The sequence below is a fragment of the Drosophila subobscura genome, chromosome E, assembly GCF_008121235.1.
Source record: "Drosophila subobscura isolate 14011-0131.10 chromosome E, UCBerk_Dsub_1.0, whole genome shotgun sequence".
NCBI lineage: Eukaryota > Metazoa > Arthropoda > Insecta > Diptera > Drosophilidae > Drosophila > Drosophila subobscura.
Genome location: NC_048531.1, coordinates 1132524 through 1150462, shown reverse-complemented (window position 1 = coordinate 1150462; position 17939 = coordinate 1132524). Strand labels below are relative to the sequence as shown.

The 17939-nt window shown below is 41.9% G+C and overlaps 6 protein-coding genes across 8 annotated transcripts; 3 read left to right on the top strand and 3 right to left on the bottom strand.

The window, feature by feature from the left end:
- Nucleotides 1-57: 57 nt before the first annotated feature.
- Nucleotides 58-11467, bottom strand: LOC117890256 (small RNA 2'-O-methyltransferase). Its single transcript, XM_034795008.1, has 3 exons — nt 11205-11467; nt 990-1159; nt 58-927 (listed from the first exon to the last, which is right to left on the bottom strand). The coding sequence occupies exons 1-3, from the start codon at nt 11430-11432 to the stop codon at nt 150-152; spliced, it is 1176 nt and encodes a 391-aa protein (XP_034650899.1). The 5' UTR covers nt 11433-11467; the 3' UTR covers nt 58-149.
- Nucleotides 6247-11170, top strand: LOC117890255. 3 transcript variants are annotated; one of them, XM_034795006.1, is made up of 5 exons: nt 6247-6380; nt 7060-7653; nt 7727-7888; nt 7945-9941; nt 10010-11169. In XM_034795006.1, the coding sequence occupies exons 2-5, from the start codon at nt 7254-7256 to the stop codon at nt 10541-10543; spliced, it is 3093 nt and encodes a 1030-aa protein (XP_034650897.1). In that variant the 5' UTR covers nt 6247-6380; nt 7060-7253; the 3' UTR covers nt 10544-11169. The 3 variants fall into 3 exon arrangements, with proteins under 3 accessions (XP_034650897.1, XP_034650895.1, XP_034650898.1); XM_034795004.1 differs by lacking the exon at nt 6247-6380 and having other exon boundaries at nt 6941-7653; XM_034795007.1 differs by lacking the exon at nt 6247-6380 and having other exon boundaries at nt 6942-7653; nt 10013-11170.
- Nucleotides 11468-12072: 605 nt separating the features above from the next.
- On the top strand, nt 12073-13406 carry LOC117892591 (GTPase Era, mitochondrial). The gene is made up of 2 exons (XM_034798930.1): nt 12073-13131; nt 13199-13406. Exons 1-2 carry the CDS (start codon nt 12159-12161, stop codon nt 13396-13398), a joined length of 1173 nt encoding a protein of 390 aa, XP_034654821.1. The 5' UTR covers nt 12073-12158; the 3' UTR covers nt 13399-13406.
- Nucleotide 13407: 1 nt separating this feature from the next.
- On the bottom strand, nt 13408-13909 carry LOC117892593 (probable peptidyl-tRNA hydrolase 2). Its single transcript, XM_034798932.1, has one exon. The coding sequence runs from the start codon at nt 13877-13879 to the stop codon at nt 13460-13462; it is 420 nt and encodes a 139-aa protein (XP_034654823.1). The 5' UTR covers nt 13880-13909; the 3' UTR covers nt 13408-13459.
- Nucleotides 13824-14124, bottom strand: LOC117892595 (cytochrome c oxidase assembly factor 4 homolog, mitochondrial). The gene has a single exon (XM_034798933.1). The coding sequence runs from the start codon at nt 14058-14060 to the stop codon at nt 13863-13865; it is 198 nt and encodes a 65-aa protein (XP_034654824.1). The 5' UTR covers nt 14061-14124; the 3' UTR covers nt 13824-13862.
- Nucleotides 14125-17526: 3402 nt separating this feature from the next.
- On the top strand, nt 17527-17909 carry LOC117892596. The gene has a single exon (XM_034798934.1). It carries the CDS (start codon nt 17658-17660, stop codon nt 17823-17825), a length of 168 nt encoding a protein of 55 aa, XP_034654825.1. The 5' UTR covers nt 17527-17657; the 3' UTR covers nt 17826-17909.
- The last annotated feature ends 30 nt before the right edge of the window (nt 17910-17939 follow it).

The window sequence follows — 17939 nt, the reverse complement described above, 5'->3', positions numbered from 1 at the left end:
AAAATGTGCCTGCAAAAACCCACCCTGCACCAAGATAAATACAAAAAAAGTAAGAAATTTCGTCTTACTAAGATTTATTCAGTGTCAATATAGGAGATGATATAATGTTATATATTCTTAAGAAGGTTCCCAACCTTGGGAGCGAAGCCTTAATTGACATCCCAAAACTCCTCTTCCTCTCCGGGTAATTCGACCTCATTCAAGTTCTGCTCAGTGGGGTCACTATGGGATGAAGTTACTGAATCTTCGTCGGAATCCTCTATCAAAACAAATTCATCTTCGACATGAACTGATTTATTTTTTAAGATGTCGTCAAGGATCTCTCTTGTAGCACCCGTGCGATGGATGCGTGACAGTAGTATCTCAATTGGCATTTTATGTGTGCCCGCACAGTCGCACTCCTCGCGTTGATGCTTGCAGTATTGCTTAAAACAATTCAGCTCATATTGAACATCGTCCCATATACGTTGCTCCTCGCTCCTCCTATCCACATGAAAAGGATAGGTGACGCCGTGCATGAGCTGGTAGCGATTGGTAGTCAGTAGCGATATTGTCGATTTCCACACATTTGAAGTGAGCGGATGCTCTAGCCGAATTTCGAGCATGTCCTTGCGAACGAATAGCGCAATCTGCGACACATGACCCACGGACTCGTAACCCTGGGGCGGATTGCCCACACCCATTAGGGCGAACATGTAATTGGGATATTTCTGGACAATGCCCATGCACCACGTCTTGAATTGTTCCCGCGTCCATTCAAACTTGTGATCCTCATGGCGAAATCCATTCGGCAAAAGGGGATTGAAGCGCGTGAAGATGACATTATAGTCGGAATTCGGAGTGCTGAATATGGCAATTTTGGGTTGCATGAATCCAAAAACATTCACTGGGATTTTGGCCAGCACATCGTCATATACGTGTTCGATGCTGCAAGTAAATGTAAATAAATTGTAGGGTTTGGGATTGTATTTCTTGACAACGCAGCTTACAGTTCCAACGCAATAACAGCATCTGTGTCCCGCAATTCATCCGAGGAATCGGCCACGTTTCCCTGCACAACCTGCACTTTCAGGGGACACTGGCGTTGCCTAATATGGTCGGACACCAATGGGTCTATTCGATTCATGTACTTCCTCAGCACTACTTCGTCAATGTCAACCTGAGAAAACCAATTAAGCGAATTCAAACTGCCAATCATGTTACCGCACTATTATCGATAAAATACACCGAAATATACCCTTTGATTATCAAAATATGCTGTAAATGTACCGTACATCTTAAATCATTATCCTCCACTTTGATCTTATGTTTAATATTCCACGCTGCACTATGGGTAAAAAGCCCGTTTTTTTGGCATTAACCAAACCAAAAGAGCTAGAGCTCTACAAATTGGCATGAATGTTCGTTAGACTAAAGTAGAATTTCGGAAAAAAAATGTAGTCCTTTGGACCCCGCCTACCTCCCGCCGCCATACAAACTGGAACCCGTTTACGTCGTATCTATATACATATATAAAAGAAAGTCGTATTTGTTACAACACTTATAACTCGAGAACGGCTGGACCGATTGCCATGATTTGTTTCCGTCCCGAGTAGCAGAATACATCTTAAAAACAACTTATGGCCTGTTTGTTGCGGCCTTAAAGCCAAAACTTTATTTTTTTCTGAAGACATCATGTGTGTGTTCAGAAATTTGTCTAAAAAGTTCATTTGTTCATTTGTATTTGTTTAATCATATTTAATATTTGATTTATTTATGGAAATGGCGGCTTATTTTTTTTGGATGCCCTTGGTGGAACTGGGAAGACATTCCGCATGTCATTGATTTTGGCCACTGTACGTGCGAGATCCGAAATTGCGGTAGCAATTGCTTCTTCTGGAATAGCGGCCACATTGTTAGACGGATGCCGTACGGCTCACTCAGCGTTAAAATTTCCATTAAACCTTCAAACTACTGAACAACCGACATGTAACATTTCGAAAAACTCCGCAATGGCCAAAGTTTTAGTAGCATCAAATTTCATCATATGGGACGAATGCACAATGGCGCACAAACGCGCATTGGAAGCACTAGACCGACTCGAGATGTTTTGGTGGTGCAGTGATTTTATTATCTGGCGATTTCCGACAAACACTATCAGTCATTCCAAGATCTACTGCTGCCGACGAAATAATCGCTTGCCTCAAAGCATCAAATTTGTGGCGATATGTAAAGAAACTTCAACTGTCTGTAAATATGAGAGTTGCATTGTTGAACGATCTATCTGCTGATGATTTCTCGAAGCAATTGCTGACTATCGGTAATGGCCGTGTTCCTGTCTACTAATCGAGCGGTTTGATTTCATTTCCTCAACATTTTTGCAATTTCGTATCATCAAAAGACGAGCTTATCAACAAAGTATTCCCGGATATCATTGCTAACCACAAAAATACTAAATGGTTAAGTGAGCGAGCAATTTTGGCCTCTAAAAATAAAGATGTAGATGACCTCAATCTTATAATTCAAAATCAAATCGTAGGTACTCTGTATTCATTCAAATCTATCGACTGTGTAACAAACGAAGAACTTCTTCTTCTTCCACTAATTATCCAACTGAATTTTTAAACTCCTTGGATGTGCCTGGTTTACCACCGCACAATTTAAAACTTAAAGTTGCCTCGGTAGTCATAATGCTTAGAAATTTAAACCAACCAAAACTGTGTAATGGAACGCGTTTGGTGATAAGAAAACTGATGAGCAATGTGATTCACGCGTCGATACTTAAAGGAAAATTTAAAGATGAGGAAGTTCCTCTTCCAAGGATTCCGATGATCCCAACGGATATGCCCTATGAGTTTAAACGAATTCAATTCCCGATTCGTCTTGCCTTCGCCATGACGATCAACAAATCACAGGGCCAATCCTAGACTATTTGTGGCCTCAATCTAGAAAATGCATGTTTTTCTCATGGTCAATTGTACGTGGCATGCTCACGTGTCGGCAAACCATCCGCTTTATTTGTTCTTGCGCCTGACCAAAAAACAAAGAATGTCGTTTACCACAAAGTGCTTGAATGAAAATCCTATTACCATCGCATTGGATCATTGCAACCTATAGAAGATGCACAGCATAAATTCTTGCAATATGGGCAATATGGAAGAACAACTTGACAGGCGTCAAGGGATCAACACAGCTACGAAGAGAGCAATTGTCCAAGATCTGCAGCAAATGCTTCATGAACATCATGCATTGGTCAGGCTGTTCAAGACTGCTTTAGAGCGCATGCCAAGTGATTGCAATTCGATCAAGTCAATTAAATACATTTGCAAATATGTCACGAAAGGGAGCGACATGGCGGTTTTTGGTATCCAAACATCCAATACCAACGATGAAATCACGCGATATCAAGTTGGTACTTTTTTGTTTCTATCTATGTATATCAGGGCTCGGCACGGCCCTATCCCTGCGCTGGTGCTGCACGGCTGCTGCGCTGCCACGCTGCCCTCACGTACACGCGTACTACAGTGATTCGTACCAATACCAATATAGTGAAATGTTCCGTTTTGCGTGCGTCTTCACACACAAACGCAAAAACGTCTCTCTCTCTATATAAACATATTATTTTGTATCATTGTTTTACGTTCATCAAAGCATAAATTAGTTCAGCTAAAAAGTAACACGACATTCATTGACTGTTAGGCGGTGTGAAGTTCGCCGGGTCAGCTAGTTTATTATAAAACGAGAAGGGACTTGTGAGACGCTTCTTACGAGTCACAACTTTTATACCCGGCACTCAGTACTACATCTGCACTTTAGCGGTTATTTGTCAAATTTTACATTTTTTCTTCATCGCCACCCTCCCCTAGAGACACACTTTGCAGAGTCAGGGCAGAGTCGCGGCAGAGGCAGCGGCAGAAACGTGTCAGGGGCAGAGGCCATAAACTGCGCGAAGCAGAGTGTGCTGCGGGACGGGGTGGGTTTGGCCACTGAAAATTAATTTCTTCATTGTGGCTATAATAATGATCCAATCGGATCCCAATTTGGTGATCTGATAGATATGGTCATTCCCTACGGAATGTCGTTTTTAGTTTTTTGCTATCTTCAAAATTGTAGATTTGGGAGGTTTTTGCCCTTTTGCGGAGGCGGGAGGGGGTGTGGCTCATTTTTGAAATACACTGGTTTCAGTGTGAGCATACAGCAGTCTGAAGCCAAAATTTGGTGGCTCTAGCTCTTATAGTCTCTGAGAACTACCCGACAAACAAGACGGACAGACAGACAGACAGACATAGACTCGGCTATTGATGCTGATCAAGAATATATATACTTTATGGGGTCGGAAACGTTTCCTTCTGTGCGTTACATACAACCGTTATTCGCAAAAATACAATATACCCTATTTACTCTTCGAGTACCGGGTATAAAAAGGTATTCAAAAGATTAATTATGATAAAAGATCATTTAAAACATTTTAGAACTTTTCAAAAATATATTTGATTGACTGATTGAATGATTGAATGATTGTTTGGTTAAAAGTAATTTGATTGGAATCGCTTCAACGTACAATTGAATTTCGCTTAGTACTTCAGACCTCCAGCAGCGGCTGCATGAGTGAACTCATAAGCATCTGCTCAATTTAAAATTGTTCGAAAAGGGTCAAAAACGGGCAAAAAGCATTAACACTACGTGATTCTATAATATTTGGTTAATAACAAGTAACTTGAACTTCTGTGCAGTGCACTATGGGTAAAAAGCCCGAATTTTTGGCATTTATGTAATTTCTTTTGGGTAAAATATTTGAATGCGACTTAACTTTTCTGATTTCTAAATATCCAGATAGAACAAAACTTCTTACGCGTCAAAACTGTTATACCCGGCACTCAGTACTACATCAGCACCTTAGCGGTTATTTGTCATATTTAACATTTTTTCTTCATCTGTCATCTACATCTACATCACTTCTCACGCCAACACGCTCCTTTAGCTCGCCACCCTCCCCTAGAGCAACACACTGCAGAGTCAGGGCAGAGACGCAATTTAAAATTTGTATAAACAAAAGAATGAACCTAAAACCTATGAGCTTAAGAACATTAAACTTAAACCTAAAACAGAAGTTATACCACTTTAAACTTTTGGTTCATTTATTTCAAACTTTAATTTATGTACATATACATATGTATGTATGTATGTACATATGTATGTATGTATGTACATATGTATGTATGTATGTATGTACATATGTATGTACACACATATGTGGTTTCTTTTCACGATTTGAGAACGCCCTTTTATGCTTACGGAACGGTTCATAATGCATGCCGCGGAGGTGCTATTTAACGGATCAGTTTAGGAATGGTTCTTAATAGGTTTTTTAATAGGTTCATATGGAACGTTCTCATACATATGTGTTCTTTAATGCTTCTTTAGGAAACTACAACTGGAAGAGAGATCCGAGCGTTTCACGAAGTTGAAATTTCAACAACCTCAGCTGGCTGGGGTGCGCTGCCCGCGCACCGAGCGGTGACGTTTCGCTTGTATACCCATCTATACATATACTGTATGGTCAGTGGTTTAAGCTCAGTACTCAGATGCACAAAATTTTCGGTCGACCGAATAAAGGATGAGATTCCCATGATAACGATAAGATATAATCACTGCTTTTTGTTCTACCGAAATTTTCGCAGCCAGATTTTCGCAGTTGAGTACTCCGATCAACGAAAGACATACCAGAAAAATCAGACGAATACTAAAATACCGAGGCGAAAGAAAGAATAAGTCTATCTTCTGTCGACAGAAACAAGAAACAAGGAAGGAAACAAGCGAAAGAAGCGCAAGAGAGCTAGAAGAGAGCATTAAATGAAGACAATTTTAATCTTATTCATGCAGTCGAACAAAAGCTGATTATATGGATATCACATTACTATAGTTTATTAATATGATAATGTAGAATTCTTATACTTGGCTTTACTCATATTATAAATTTATAAGGAATTAAAACACAAGTTTATTGCACTTCTATCCCGCAGAAAATGACTTATCCAATAATGCGGAGCTTTCTCCATACTTTTTTGACCTCTTAGCCCTCCTAGCTTTCATACAAAATTTAAATTTTTAACGGATTTCATTTCGCAAGCAAACTGAATACTGGGCTTTAACTCAAGTTGTTCACATGTTGCGACAGAGGGGGTTAAGTAGGTTAAGGTCTTAATTTCCCTCGGTATATTTACGGTATGTCTTGAAAATGTGAAGGTATATTTCGGTATATTTATGAGGGTCAGGCTTTCCCACTGCTTGTAACTTGTTACGAAAATAAGAAAAAATAAAGTGAATAAAAGCGATTAGCTCTATGTGAAAAGTAAACGTGATGTGTAGAACGCTGTGTAACGTGTAAAAGAGCTAAAAAAGTAAGCAATAAACTAACTAAATACGGCTATGCACTGTACAAACTGGTTAAAAAGTGGCTTGTATAGGACAGAGAAGGAAAACGTACAAAACAAGAAGAAGAGAGAGCTGGCAATACGTGAGAAAAATAGCTGGAAAATCAATTCAATCGAGTTTTGCTAAGGCAAACGAGTGGAGCTGTAAAATGTTTATAACAATTACTCGAGTGGCAAAAAACAACAACCATATGTAATTCTTTGTGCTATAATGCCGGGAAGAAAAATCGATTTTTTTCTCTTTTTGTTTGTCCGTTCGTCTGTCCTGTGAGATGTTCCTTTATTGCAGACTTTATTTACAGAATCTTGAAGACAAGCACGCATTATCTACTATTGCAACATTTCAAACATTTCCGAAAGATTTAAAATTATTTTGGTGTTTGTTTGTACTTACACACAACAGATTCGCTGTGCTGTCGCTGTCTATTTGACATTCCCCACTTTACCTGATTTGAAAAAAATGTGCATATGTATATACATACATACATGTATGTAAATACAAAGTGTAAAAAAGTGTAAATAATTAAATGACTTAAAAAATAATACAACGTGCGTTAAAAATTATGTATTTAACACCAGACAGAATCTAGTTTACTCTTTACTAATTCCTTTCTGCACTCACACACCCGACCCCGCGAATATCAAGTGAAAAGGAATACATAGGTAACAACACCCAAAACGAACTTGGATAAAAACAATAACATTTGTGCGCGGCACTACTAATCATCTCGACGTTCCTTAATACGCCTTGCTTAAATCTGAGGCGAGACTGAAATATTGACTAATCCGCTTGAAGCCACATCCAAGGCGGGGGCATCTGCAACACAGACAAACATCGAGATGGGCAAACGGCTCCCATTGGAACGCCCACCGACAGATCGCAACATACGCAAACGAAAGCGGGCGGTGGCCAAAGAAGCCAGCGATAGTGTGACGGAGAAATGCCAGCGCCTCAGCGCGGCGACAAAAGGTAATGGACATGCATTCCACGAGAACGACGACGAGGACTCCTCATCGTCGGGCTCCGCTGGCGGTGTTGAAGTATCGGAAGATGCATTAGTGTTGAGGACCCCTCAAGCTCAAAACCTCCTGTTGGCTGGGGCAAGTTTTGTCAGTGACCACAACCACTCAAACTCAACCGAGTCACCGCGTCCGGTATACACGTTGCGCCCATCTGTCGTCAATGGAACCATACTGAGAGACGTGCTCTCCAAGGCTTGGCGCTTGGGGCGACCCATAGGTGAGTGGTGATCAATCAGTCTGCAGTGATGCAAATACAAAGCGCTGGTTTTAACAACCATATTTGTATATAGGCAAGGGCAACTTTGGCGAGATATTCCTAGCATCAGACGACACTGTCTGCCCCGTTAGCTCAGAGAGAGCCAAATATGTCGTCAAAATTGAACCGCACTCAAATGGACCACTTTTCGTCGAGATTCACTGCTTGATCAACACATCTGACAGTCTGACTAAGAGTAAGCTACACCCCAAGGTTTATTGCTTGATGCTCATTATACATTTTTTGTTGCAGAAATAACTGATGACCACGCGGATGCTTCCAGCATGTCTGCTCGGAGGCAAAATATTAGTAATGGGCCTCCGTCCGGAATACCCAGCTACATTGCCTCAGGCACACACTACTTCGGAGATGCACGCTATCGGTTCTTGGTCCTGCCCCGCTTCGATCGCGACCTGCACTCCCTTATAAAGAACTCACGGGTGGAACAAAAATGCCTGCTGGTCATCGCCATCCACATAATTAATGTGTTGGAGCATCTGCATGACAAGGGCTATTGTCACAACGATATCAAGGCACAGAACCTAATGATATCCAAGTGTAAATACCTCAAGCAGCAGAAAGTTCCTACGGGCAAGGGCAAGGGGGCAAAGAACGAGGGCTACGATGAGCATTACGATGAGAAACAGCAGACGACAGACAGCGGGAATAGCTCGGAGCAGGACACTACGGATGATGTAGTCAAGTTCAGTGATGGCGACGATGACTACTTCATAAAGAACAAAAAGTTTTCCTTTAAGCACATCGTGGATGTCGCCGAGGAAGACGAAGAAGATGAGGACTTTGATGATGGCGCCACTTCGAACAGTAACAATAGCAACAGCCAGGACACGTATCACACGCCACTTAACAAGAATAACGGAAGCATGCGAAAGACAAATATTCAGTTCAGCGGTTCCAATCCGGTGCGGTCGTGCCGACGAGAAAAGCGCAACTCCATGTACGAAGAAATGGTCAAGTCGCACTATCTGCGACCCACCAAACGTGTTAGCTACCGAGAAGACTTCAACGAGGAAAAAGACGATCAGTCGCCAGTTACTTCCGATAACGATTCAGAGGAGTTTTTTCCACCATCGGCCAGACGATCGACAACAGCCGTCGGTAAACGGGGTAGACCCGCACAAGCAACTCCATGTACGCCCTCCAAGTGCTCTATAACTACGCGAGCAACGCGCCACCAATCAAAACTTAAAAGGGAAATTAACGAAGGTAGTAAACGAAGTGCGAGGTGCCAGCAGGCCGACAACCAGTATCATGCAGAGTATCAGCTCCTTCCCGCTGAGGAAGAGCGTGTGTTCCTTATTGACTTTGGTCTAGCCTCAAAGTATCAGGACCGCGGTGTGCATCGTCCGTTTATCATGGACCAGCGACGTGCTCACGACGGCACTCTCGAGTTCACATCGCGTGATGCCCATCTGGGGGCCCATTCGCGGCGTAGCGATCTGGAGTGCCTGGGCTATAATTTGGTGTATTGGTCGGAGGGGTATCTGCCCTGGAAGGATGTGGCCCAACAGCAACAGCAGGAGAAAGTGCACCGCGCCAAGGAGCTCTTCATGACAGACGTCTCGGAAATGTTGCGACAATTCTACGGCAAGCAAGTTCCTAAGTATTTGGGCGAGTTTCTTAAACAGATTGGCCAGTTGGCATACCAGGAGCGTCCCAATTATGAACGTTACCGCAACATCTTTAAACGGGAGTTTCAGCTTCTGGGCTACGACCCTAGCCAGATGCGGTTAAACAGCGAAGAGATTTTGCGCACCCGCGGTCTTGTTAAGGACGAGATTGGTGGCAACAAGTGCGATATATTTGAACTGAATAACAAGATTTCGACTAACGTGATGCGTAACTCAACGCTCAGTACTCCGTTCCAGGAGCACTCGATAACGAATCGTGTATCGCCCAAGAACCTAAGATCCAAGTCGAGCAAGAAAAATGTGAAAAAGAAGTTCTCATGGGCGGAAGTTATCTCGCAAGATCCCGATCAAATAGCCCGCGAACGGGCTACCAAAGAGTTTGAAAGGGAGGAGACGATATGCCCATTGCAAATGCGGCTTCCCAAGCGCTATGAGGGCAGGCCAACCTATGCGATACTGGCGGTTGAGCAGAGTCGGCGCGATAAAGGACTGGTCGTGCAGGAACATAACGAAGGCGAATGCAATGATGGAGTCGATGCAGTGACTAACGAGCAGGAGGAGGAGGATAATGATGCAGGAGAAAGCACTGATGGAGAGGTAAATTTTGTAGATGGCAGATATTCAAAAATTATCGTAAATATATATTTATTTTTTTCATAACCCAGCAGTATGCAGAGCAAGTTACGTCCGATGAGAGCGATTACTCAGACCATTCCAATGAAGCAGTGCGTCGAAACGTCAGGGGAGGAGCCCATAGTAAAAGAAGCAACACCAAGCAATCCCAAACACATGAGCAGAAACCCAACCGAGGTGCCGCACGTAGTGTGAAAAATGTAGCCGCGGCTAAATTTGCCACCGGTGCTGTTGGCAAATCTCGCTCCACTCCGCTGTCATCAGTGGCCAGTAACAAACGTGGCTGCGCCACACGCAAAGAAAATTCCACAGTGGCCTCCGCAACCACTGAAGTGGAGCGCAAACTGAAATCAATGCAGTCACCAGAGCATCGTCCCAAGCAGCGGCGGACGCGACGTCGCCTATATAAGACTGAGTCAAAAATTGGCCCGCACGATGTAGAGAACAACTCGAGCTTGTTGGAAGTGGAGAGCCTGTACAGCGAATACGATGATGAGAATATTTACATAAAGGGGCGTAGTGTCAACTCGTCCAGGCATTCTCGCAAATTATTGAGAGGTAAATAAGAACCGACCGACTAGGAGGCTCCAAACAAAACAGTAGCAAAGAGCCAGCAAAGCAACCTTAATTCGTTTTCAAGTATTTTATTGGTAAACAAGGCACTAGTCGATGCCAGATGAGGTGTTCAAAGGAACAGAATATAACCTAATCATACTAATACACGTGGAAACCACTCGTATTGGTTTGTAATTTTGCTTTTTAATAATTTAATTAGATAACTGTAAGCATTCAGATTGGCACGCTCAGATTAGTACGAACGGAGTGGGGCTTTGTGAGATATCAACTCAGCTCCACGGGTAAGACGTTGTTGAATACGTTGAATACATCTACAAATACATATACATACATATGCATGTACGGAACGGAACACACTGTGTGCAAGAACAGTGCACTGTTTGGCCGTACTCCTCATTGCCTTGATAGCAAATTTGTCATATTTTGAAGTTTCGTTTGCCAGTTTTGCGTTATTCTTATGTTTTATTACCCTTTACCCGATTCGATTGCATATAAAAAGGTTCTCCTCAATAAAGTATTTAATATAAATAGATAATGGTTATTTCATAATTAATATGATAGCAGTCTAAGATAGGATACGATACAGATACAGCCGAAGTAAATAAAATGTAATCGTGTTTCCTTAACAATTTCGCCAACACCCATTCTTACCAGAACTATTTCTTCAATCGTCTCAATCCGTCGCAGTAGGGGGAAAAACCGAATTTCTGCACATCCAAATTCGACCGCCTTACGGATCCCTCCCCATTTTGGGTCGCCTAAAATTTGAACGGCCGCGCAATACCGCTGCTCGTAAACCGGCGGGTCGAAGCTTATGTTGGTCTCCGTCATTGCCGTGACCGTCTGGAAGTCTCCACATGGCAGTTTGTATGAAAACATTGTGATGTGGTTTGTGTAATTCTGTTTCGAAAAGGCTATTGTTTTGTTTTTTTTTTGTTATTGTTAGTGACCGTAGACTTATCGATAAAATATACTGCCTGACCGTCAGAAGTCCCAGGTGAGTACTCAGATCAGCGGAGAATATACCCGACTTACAACCGATTAAAATACTGAAACCTCGAAGCGAAAAATATAATATATCTACTTTCGACGGAAATCCGTTATTATAATTTATTAATATAATAATACATTCTATTTCTAGTGTTCGTTCGGCAAACAACTCGTTTTTGAGTTCAAAATTTTCAGTAACTTTTTTATAATATTCACCACAAAACTGAAGTACCTGGTCAATGCGGACTCATCTCTGCGACCAACCAATTTCGCAGTAGCGATTAAATATCAAACAAAAAAAAACATAATAATATATTAATCTTACACACGGTACTCAATTTATTAAGAGATTTGTTTATATGCATTTCTGTCCCGCCGGATCGGACTTATCCAATAATTTGTAAGCAAACATAATACAGTGTACCCAGAGAGCATGCAGTTTTCCCACTTTGGTCATACTGGCCACAGTATATGGCACTTTCTGTAGCAAGAAAATATAGCGCATCTGAGTACTGTGCTTAGCAATCGATAATTAGCAACAGTCTTGTGTCATACGGCCATTAAAAAACTCAGCTATCGAAGTCGAACAATTAAAAATAAACTTGAGATCGCAATATGCGGTATAATTTGTTTTCAAGTGCTTTCAAATTGCTGAGTAGCAATAAAAGCAATAGATTGTTCCTTATAAATGAACGCAGTTTGTCCAGCGCCTCTCTATCCGACGACACATCGTCCAACCATGCGAAACTTCCCCCTCCTTCTCAAAAGAGTGCGAAAAATATCAAGTCAGACGATCAGCAGAGATCTCTGCACATTGCTGTAATCGGGCTGCCCAATGTGGGCAAGAGCACGTTCATCAACAACATAATTAACCACAGGGTATGTCCCACATCCGCCAAAGTGCACACCACCCGCAAGTCGAACACGGCCATTTGCACAACAGGACAAACTCAGCTCGTGTTCTACGATACGCCCGGCTTGGTGACCCAGCGGGAAATAAAGAAGCACCACTTGGAGCAGAGCTTCAAGAGCTCCTACCGACATGCTATTCAGCATGCGGACATCATCGCCGTCATGCAGGATGTTTCAAACAGCTGGACGAGAAAGGAACTGCACCCCACTGTCTTGGACACGTTGAAGGCCTACGCTAATATACCCAGTTTCCTCGTGCTGAACAAGATAGATGCTCTGAAATCGAAGCGAGTTCTCTTGGACCTGATTAAAACTCTGACCAATGACACGCTGTCGGGCCAGCTTGCTGGCAAAGGAGCAACGCGAGGTCTAGCAGGCGCTGCCACGGATCAGGTGGCAGAGGGAATTCCACTCAACAAGCTGCAGACCACTTGGGATCACTTTGATAATGTGTTCCTTGTGTCAGCTATAACAGGAAATGGGCTGAACGAGCTTCAGAACTATTTAATTGGACAGGCAGTGCCAAGGCAATGGAGATTCGCCTCGGATATTCACACGGATGCCAGCCCCGAGGCTCTAATTGTCGAAAGTGTTCGAGCCCGTTTGCTGGACTACTTGCCGCAGGAGATACCCTATAACCTTAAGTGCGAGCTTGAGTATTACAGCTTGGAGAAATGTATGTATATGTATACGACTAAGGCGTGTACAAATATTTTCATATAAAAAGACTGTTCTAATTGCAGATGTTGTCTACACGTCAGTTCAAGTGCAATGTCCCACTGAACGCATTGAGCGGTTGATATGTGGCGAGTCCAATGGCAAACTGCGTCAGATTACTGAACGTGTGACCTCCGATTTGGTCGAGATGTTCGGTCAGGCTGTCTCACTGACCATTTCCACGGTCTCCAAGGACAAGAAGAGTACTTCCGCCGACCGAATTTAGAGCGCTTGGTGTTAGAGAATTGGTTAATGTTTAATTGTAATGATTATATAAAACTTAGAACTCATAACAGTTTCAAGTGTGCAATCAGCTTATCCAGCTCAGCTGCTGACGCTGGTCCCAAGCCCAGAACCGTGGCCGTTCCCGCGTCAAGCTGTGTTCGGCCAGCGTCCCTCACCAAAGCAGCAACGACGTTCGCCTTCTGCGCTTGTCGCTCCAAGTTATTTAGTTGCTCGAAGCTTTCGACCCGCAACACAATCTTTGGTTGTCCTACGCGACACCATCTCTGCAGAATAGCACTCTGTTCAGCTGTGCCCTGAGCGGCGTTCTGGTAGCACATGACGGCAGCGTGTGCACATTGGGCAGCCGTTTTGCCTTTGCTCATTTTCAGATCACTCCGAACGACGAGCGCCAGCTTGGTTGCTTTGGTGGAGGCGATGCTGGTTCCGATGATCTTCTGCAGAATGCTACTTGACGTTGGCATACTTTTTACTCTGCTGGTCGATGTATTTCTGCATGCAGGCCCTGAATTCCTTCACTCTGTCCTGGCACGCACGCCAGTCACCGGTCTCCGCTATACACTCCTGCACCTTGTAATGTAGCTCAATGCACCCCGTTTTCTTTAGCATGAGCTCCACGGGATCCTTTTCTTCAGCGGCGGACATCTTTTCATCAGGTCCGGCTAAAGTTGCATCATAGGTTTCGAAATTGGTTTTTTTTTCCTTTGGTATTTAATTGCTACAGTGCAATTGGATGGGTACTTGAGTTCGATGATGGGGCTGTCGATATTTTCTTGACTATCGATGGTTGTTGATGAGGCCATTAATGGTGTTGCAATGGAATGTTCTTATAATATAAACAATATGATGCTTAGTTTAAAGTGTAGTCGTGTGTAAGAGTTTAACAAAATATATAGGAGTAAGGCAAGAGAAGGTTGACTCAGAAAGTAAGAACAACAGAAGGTTGCTCCTCAAGGTGACTTCCGATGGCACCGAGTTAATCCGGCCTGAATTGATCCAGTGTGTTTTGATTCACAACTCCAAATTAGCCTCCTTAATACATTTGGCCAATTCTCTAAAAAAAAAACTCCTTTGTGAGCAATAGCTCCTTAAGATCTTTAAAACGATGAAACATTTTATATTTTTTCCTGATAATAGCATGTCGTTGGCAGGAGAAGATTTCATGTTCCGCATTGTCGAGAACGTTGCAAACTTCGCAATTGTTGGTGTTTCTGGCTTTGATTTTGTGTAAAAAAACCTTATCATAGGTTCGATTAATTAACAGTCTATTTATGACCTTTTATGTTTTTTGCACTTCACTTGAGAGCCCAGTCCAATGGTTTGACAGGAATTTCATTATAAATTGAAACAAAATAGATTCCTTTGGTTTTTGATATTTCCATGTACTCATTGTTCCAATCCGTCTGAACTTTTATTTTAACTTCTCTGATTACTTCATCGAATGCTAGAGGTACACTTGCCTACACTAGTGGCTGATTTGGATAGTAAATCAGTCTGTTCTAATAATGGCAATGTTCTTGTGACCGTATATCCGTATATAGTGCACCCGTATATAGTCCTTGCTTGTGAAGGAATTGTCCATGCTGCGGTTGAGCTCGTCTGTTAAGTATGAATTTGATTCATTGCTCTTCAGAGCCTTTAAGGCGCCTTGACTATCTTAGAGAATAACAGTTTTACTATATCTTTTTTTTTTTAGCTATCTGATGAAGAACTGTTTTCATTTTCAACTATAGCTATTGTTACTAGGGGAATCTAGGATACCTATACTATTTTCATCGATGGTGGGCACTATCGATGTTTTCCCAACCAGAGTTTCCAGCGGAACTATCGATAAAGTGTACCAAAATATACCATCTTATTTTTAAGTCGGAAATATTCGTATGGAAACGATTAGAAATCACCCTTGACACTTGCTCGACGAAAAATACTCTCGAATACCATCGGCTGTTTTTATAGTAATAATTAATGAGTACTAGGCTTACATTTCCATAAGTTGCTGCTAACTTAAGCTGCCAGTAAAGCTCAGTACTCAGATGCGCATAATTTTCCTGTTATAGAAAGGCCCATTTATTTCATGCATGCTCTCTGATTACACTGTTTTGTAGTTGCTTTCAAAATTAAATCCGTTAAAAATTCAAATTTTGTATGCTGTTATTTCAGAGTGGATATGGAGCTTGGAGGAAACAAAGCATGGAGAAATCTCCGCATTATTTCATAAGTCCGTTCCGGAGGGGCAGTAATGCAATAAACCAGGTGTTTTTTCGGTTTATAAATTGATGAAATGAGTACAGAGTATAAGATTAATAAATTATAATATCCATATAATCAGTTTTCGTTCAATTAATAAGTTTTAATTTTTCTTTATTGAATGCTCTATTCTAGCCCTCCTGCGCTTGTTTTGCTTGTTTCCTTCCATTTTTGAGTTTGTGTTGTATGTGTATGAGTTTTTCTGTCGACAGAAGATAAATTATTATTTCTTTTGCCTCGGTATTTTAGTATTTAATGGGCTGGCTTTCTGTTATATTTTCCGCCTATCTGAGTACTCAATTGCGAAAAGCTGGCTGCGAAATGTTCTGTCGAACAAAAAACAGGGTTGATTACTTATCGTTTGAATGCATCTGAGGACTAGGCTTAAGTGGATAAAGCCGATCTTGTTTCGAGCCAAGTATTTTTCATATGATTGCACTACTAATAGATTTGCAGCATTAATTTAAAAAAGTTGTGTTTTTAAAGCTTTTTTGGGTTAACCTATTGTTTTTACATTCCTTAAGTATCTTACATCCTGTTGTAATGAACTTTGTCATTATATAAGCTGATGAATGCATCTACTTGGTATAATCAGACTCTTTGCAGCTTAAGTTAAGTCAAATCCAAAATTAATAATTTTTTGTTCACAATGTTGACTAAGGAAAAGTCGAAAAAGCTTTCCCTTCCTAATTGAGTGTCGTCTAAAATATTGTTTATTAACATATATGTATATGCATAAAGAAACGACTGAGCTAAATTTGGCTCACCAACCAATTATGTTATTTGAAAACAATTATCTATACCTCTAAAAAACTTTAAAAAATAACAAAAGTTTTTAGAAATTCTTTAAAAAAGTTCTTATAAAGCATGGTTAAAGCCCAAAATCTATAAAAAACGACAAGGGACGTGTGAGACGCTTCTTACGCGTCACAACTTTTATACCCGGCACTCAGTACCACATCTGCAACTTAGCGGTTATTTGTCAAATTTTACATTTTTTCTTCATCTGTCATCTACATCAACAACACTACTCACGCCAACACGACAACAGCTTTAGTTCGCCACCCTCCCCTAGAGACACACTTTGAAGAGTCAAGGCAGAGTCGCGGCAGAGGCAGTGGCAGAGACGTGTCAGGGGCAGAGGCCATAAACTGCGCGAAGCAGTGTGTGAATGAGAGAATGTGTAAAACAAATATAAGCTGCGGGACGGGGTGGGTTTAGACTCTGCAAATTAATTTTATCATTGTGGCTATAATAATAATCCAATCGGATCCCAATTTGGTGATCTGACAGATATGGTTATTCCCTACGGAATCGCGTTTTTAGTTTTCTGTCATCTTCAAAATTGTAGATTTGGGAGGTTTTCGCCCTTTTGCGGGGGCGGAAGGGGGCGGGGCTCATTTTTGAAATACACTGGTTTCAGTGTGAGCATACAGCAGTCTGGATGCAAAATTTGGTGGCTCTAGCTCTTATAGTCTCTGAGAACTAGCCGACAAACAAGACGGACGGACGGACGGACGGACAGACATGGCTCAATCGACTCGGCTATTGATGCTGATCAAGAATATATATACTTTATGGGGTCGGAAACGTTTCCTTCTGTGCGTTACATACAACCGTTATTCGCACAAATACAATATACCCTATTTACTCTTCGAGTACCGGGTATAAATATGGTTTATTACTATTAGCGAATTGATATTACTTCGGCGTTGTTCCATTACTTTCAAGTTTTTGTGTATATCCAAGATTTGTGGATGTTTCTGATGGGACGGCGCCGTTCATTGGCCTCCAAGTGGACTAGACTGTGTAAATGTTTGCCCCTAAGCGAATCAGGTCAAAGACATTTGACCATCCAGGTCGCAGCTGGATAAATATGTGGAGGGCAGTGCTGAGAAATTGTAACGTGTTTGTGGGTGCTTATAAATACGGTTTGATCGATTAGATAGGCAGTATCTAAGCCTGAATTAAGCAAGGCATCTGTCGTTTGCAATCATGGATATGTCGGTGTTGTGGATGTATCTGCTCATGGTGTCCGTCCTGCTGTTGGTCCTGGTGCCCACAGCGGATTCAACTTTCCTCCTTTGGGCCTGCATATTACGTCTGAATATATGTCCGTTCCTCACCACCACCACCCCTGCTACGACTTCGGCTATGGGTTAATGGATTAAAATGGAAATGCGACAGTACCCGTCAAAATATTAATTGATTAACTTTCCACAGACGGCTTGCCTATAAATAAATGCAAAACCCCATCTACATTCGTTAAATGAAGCC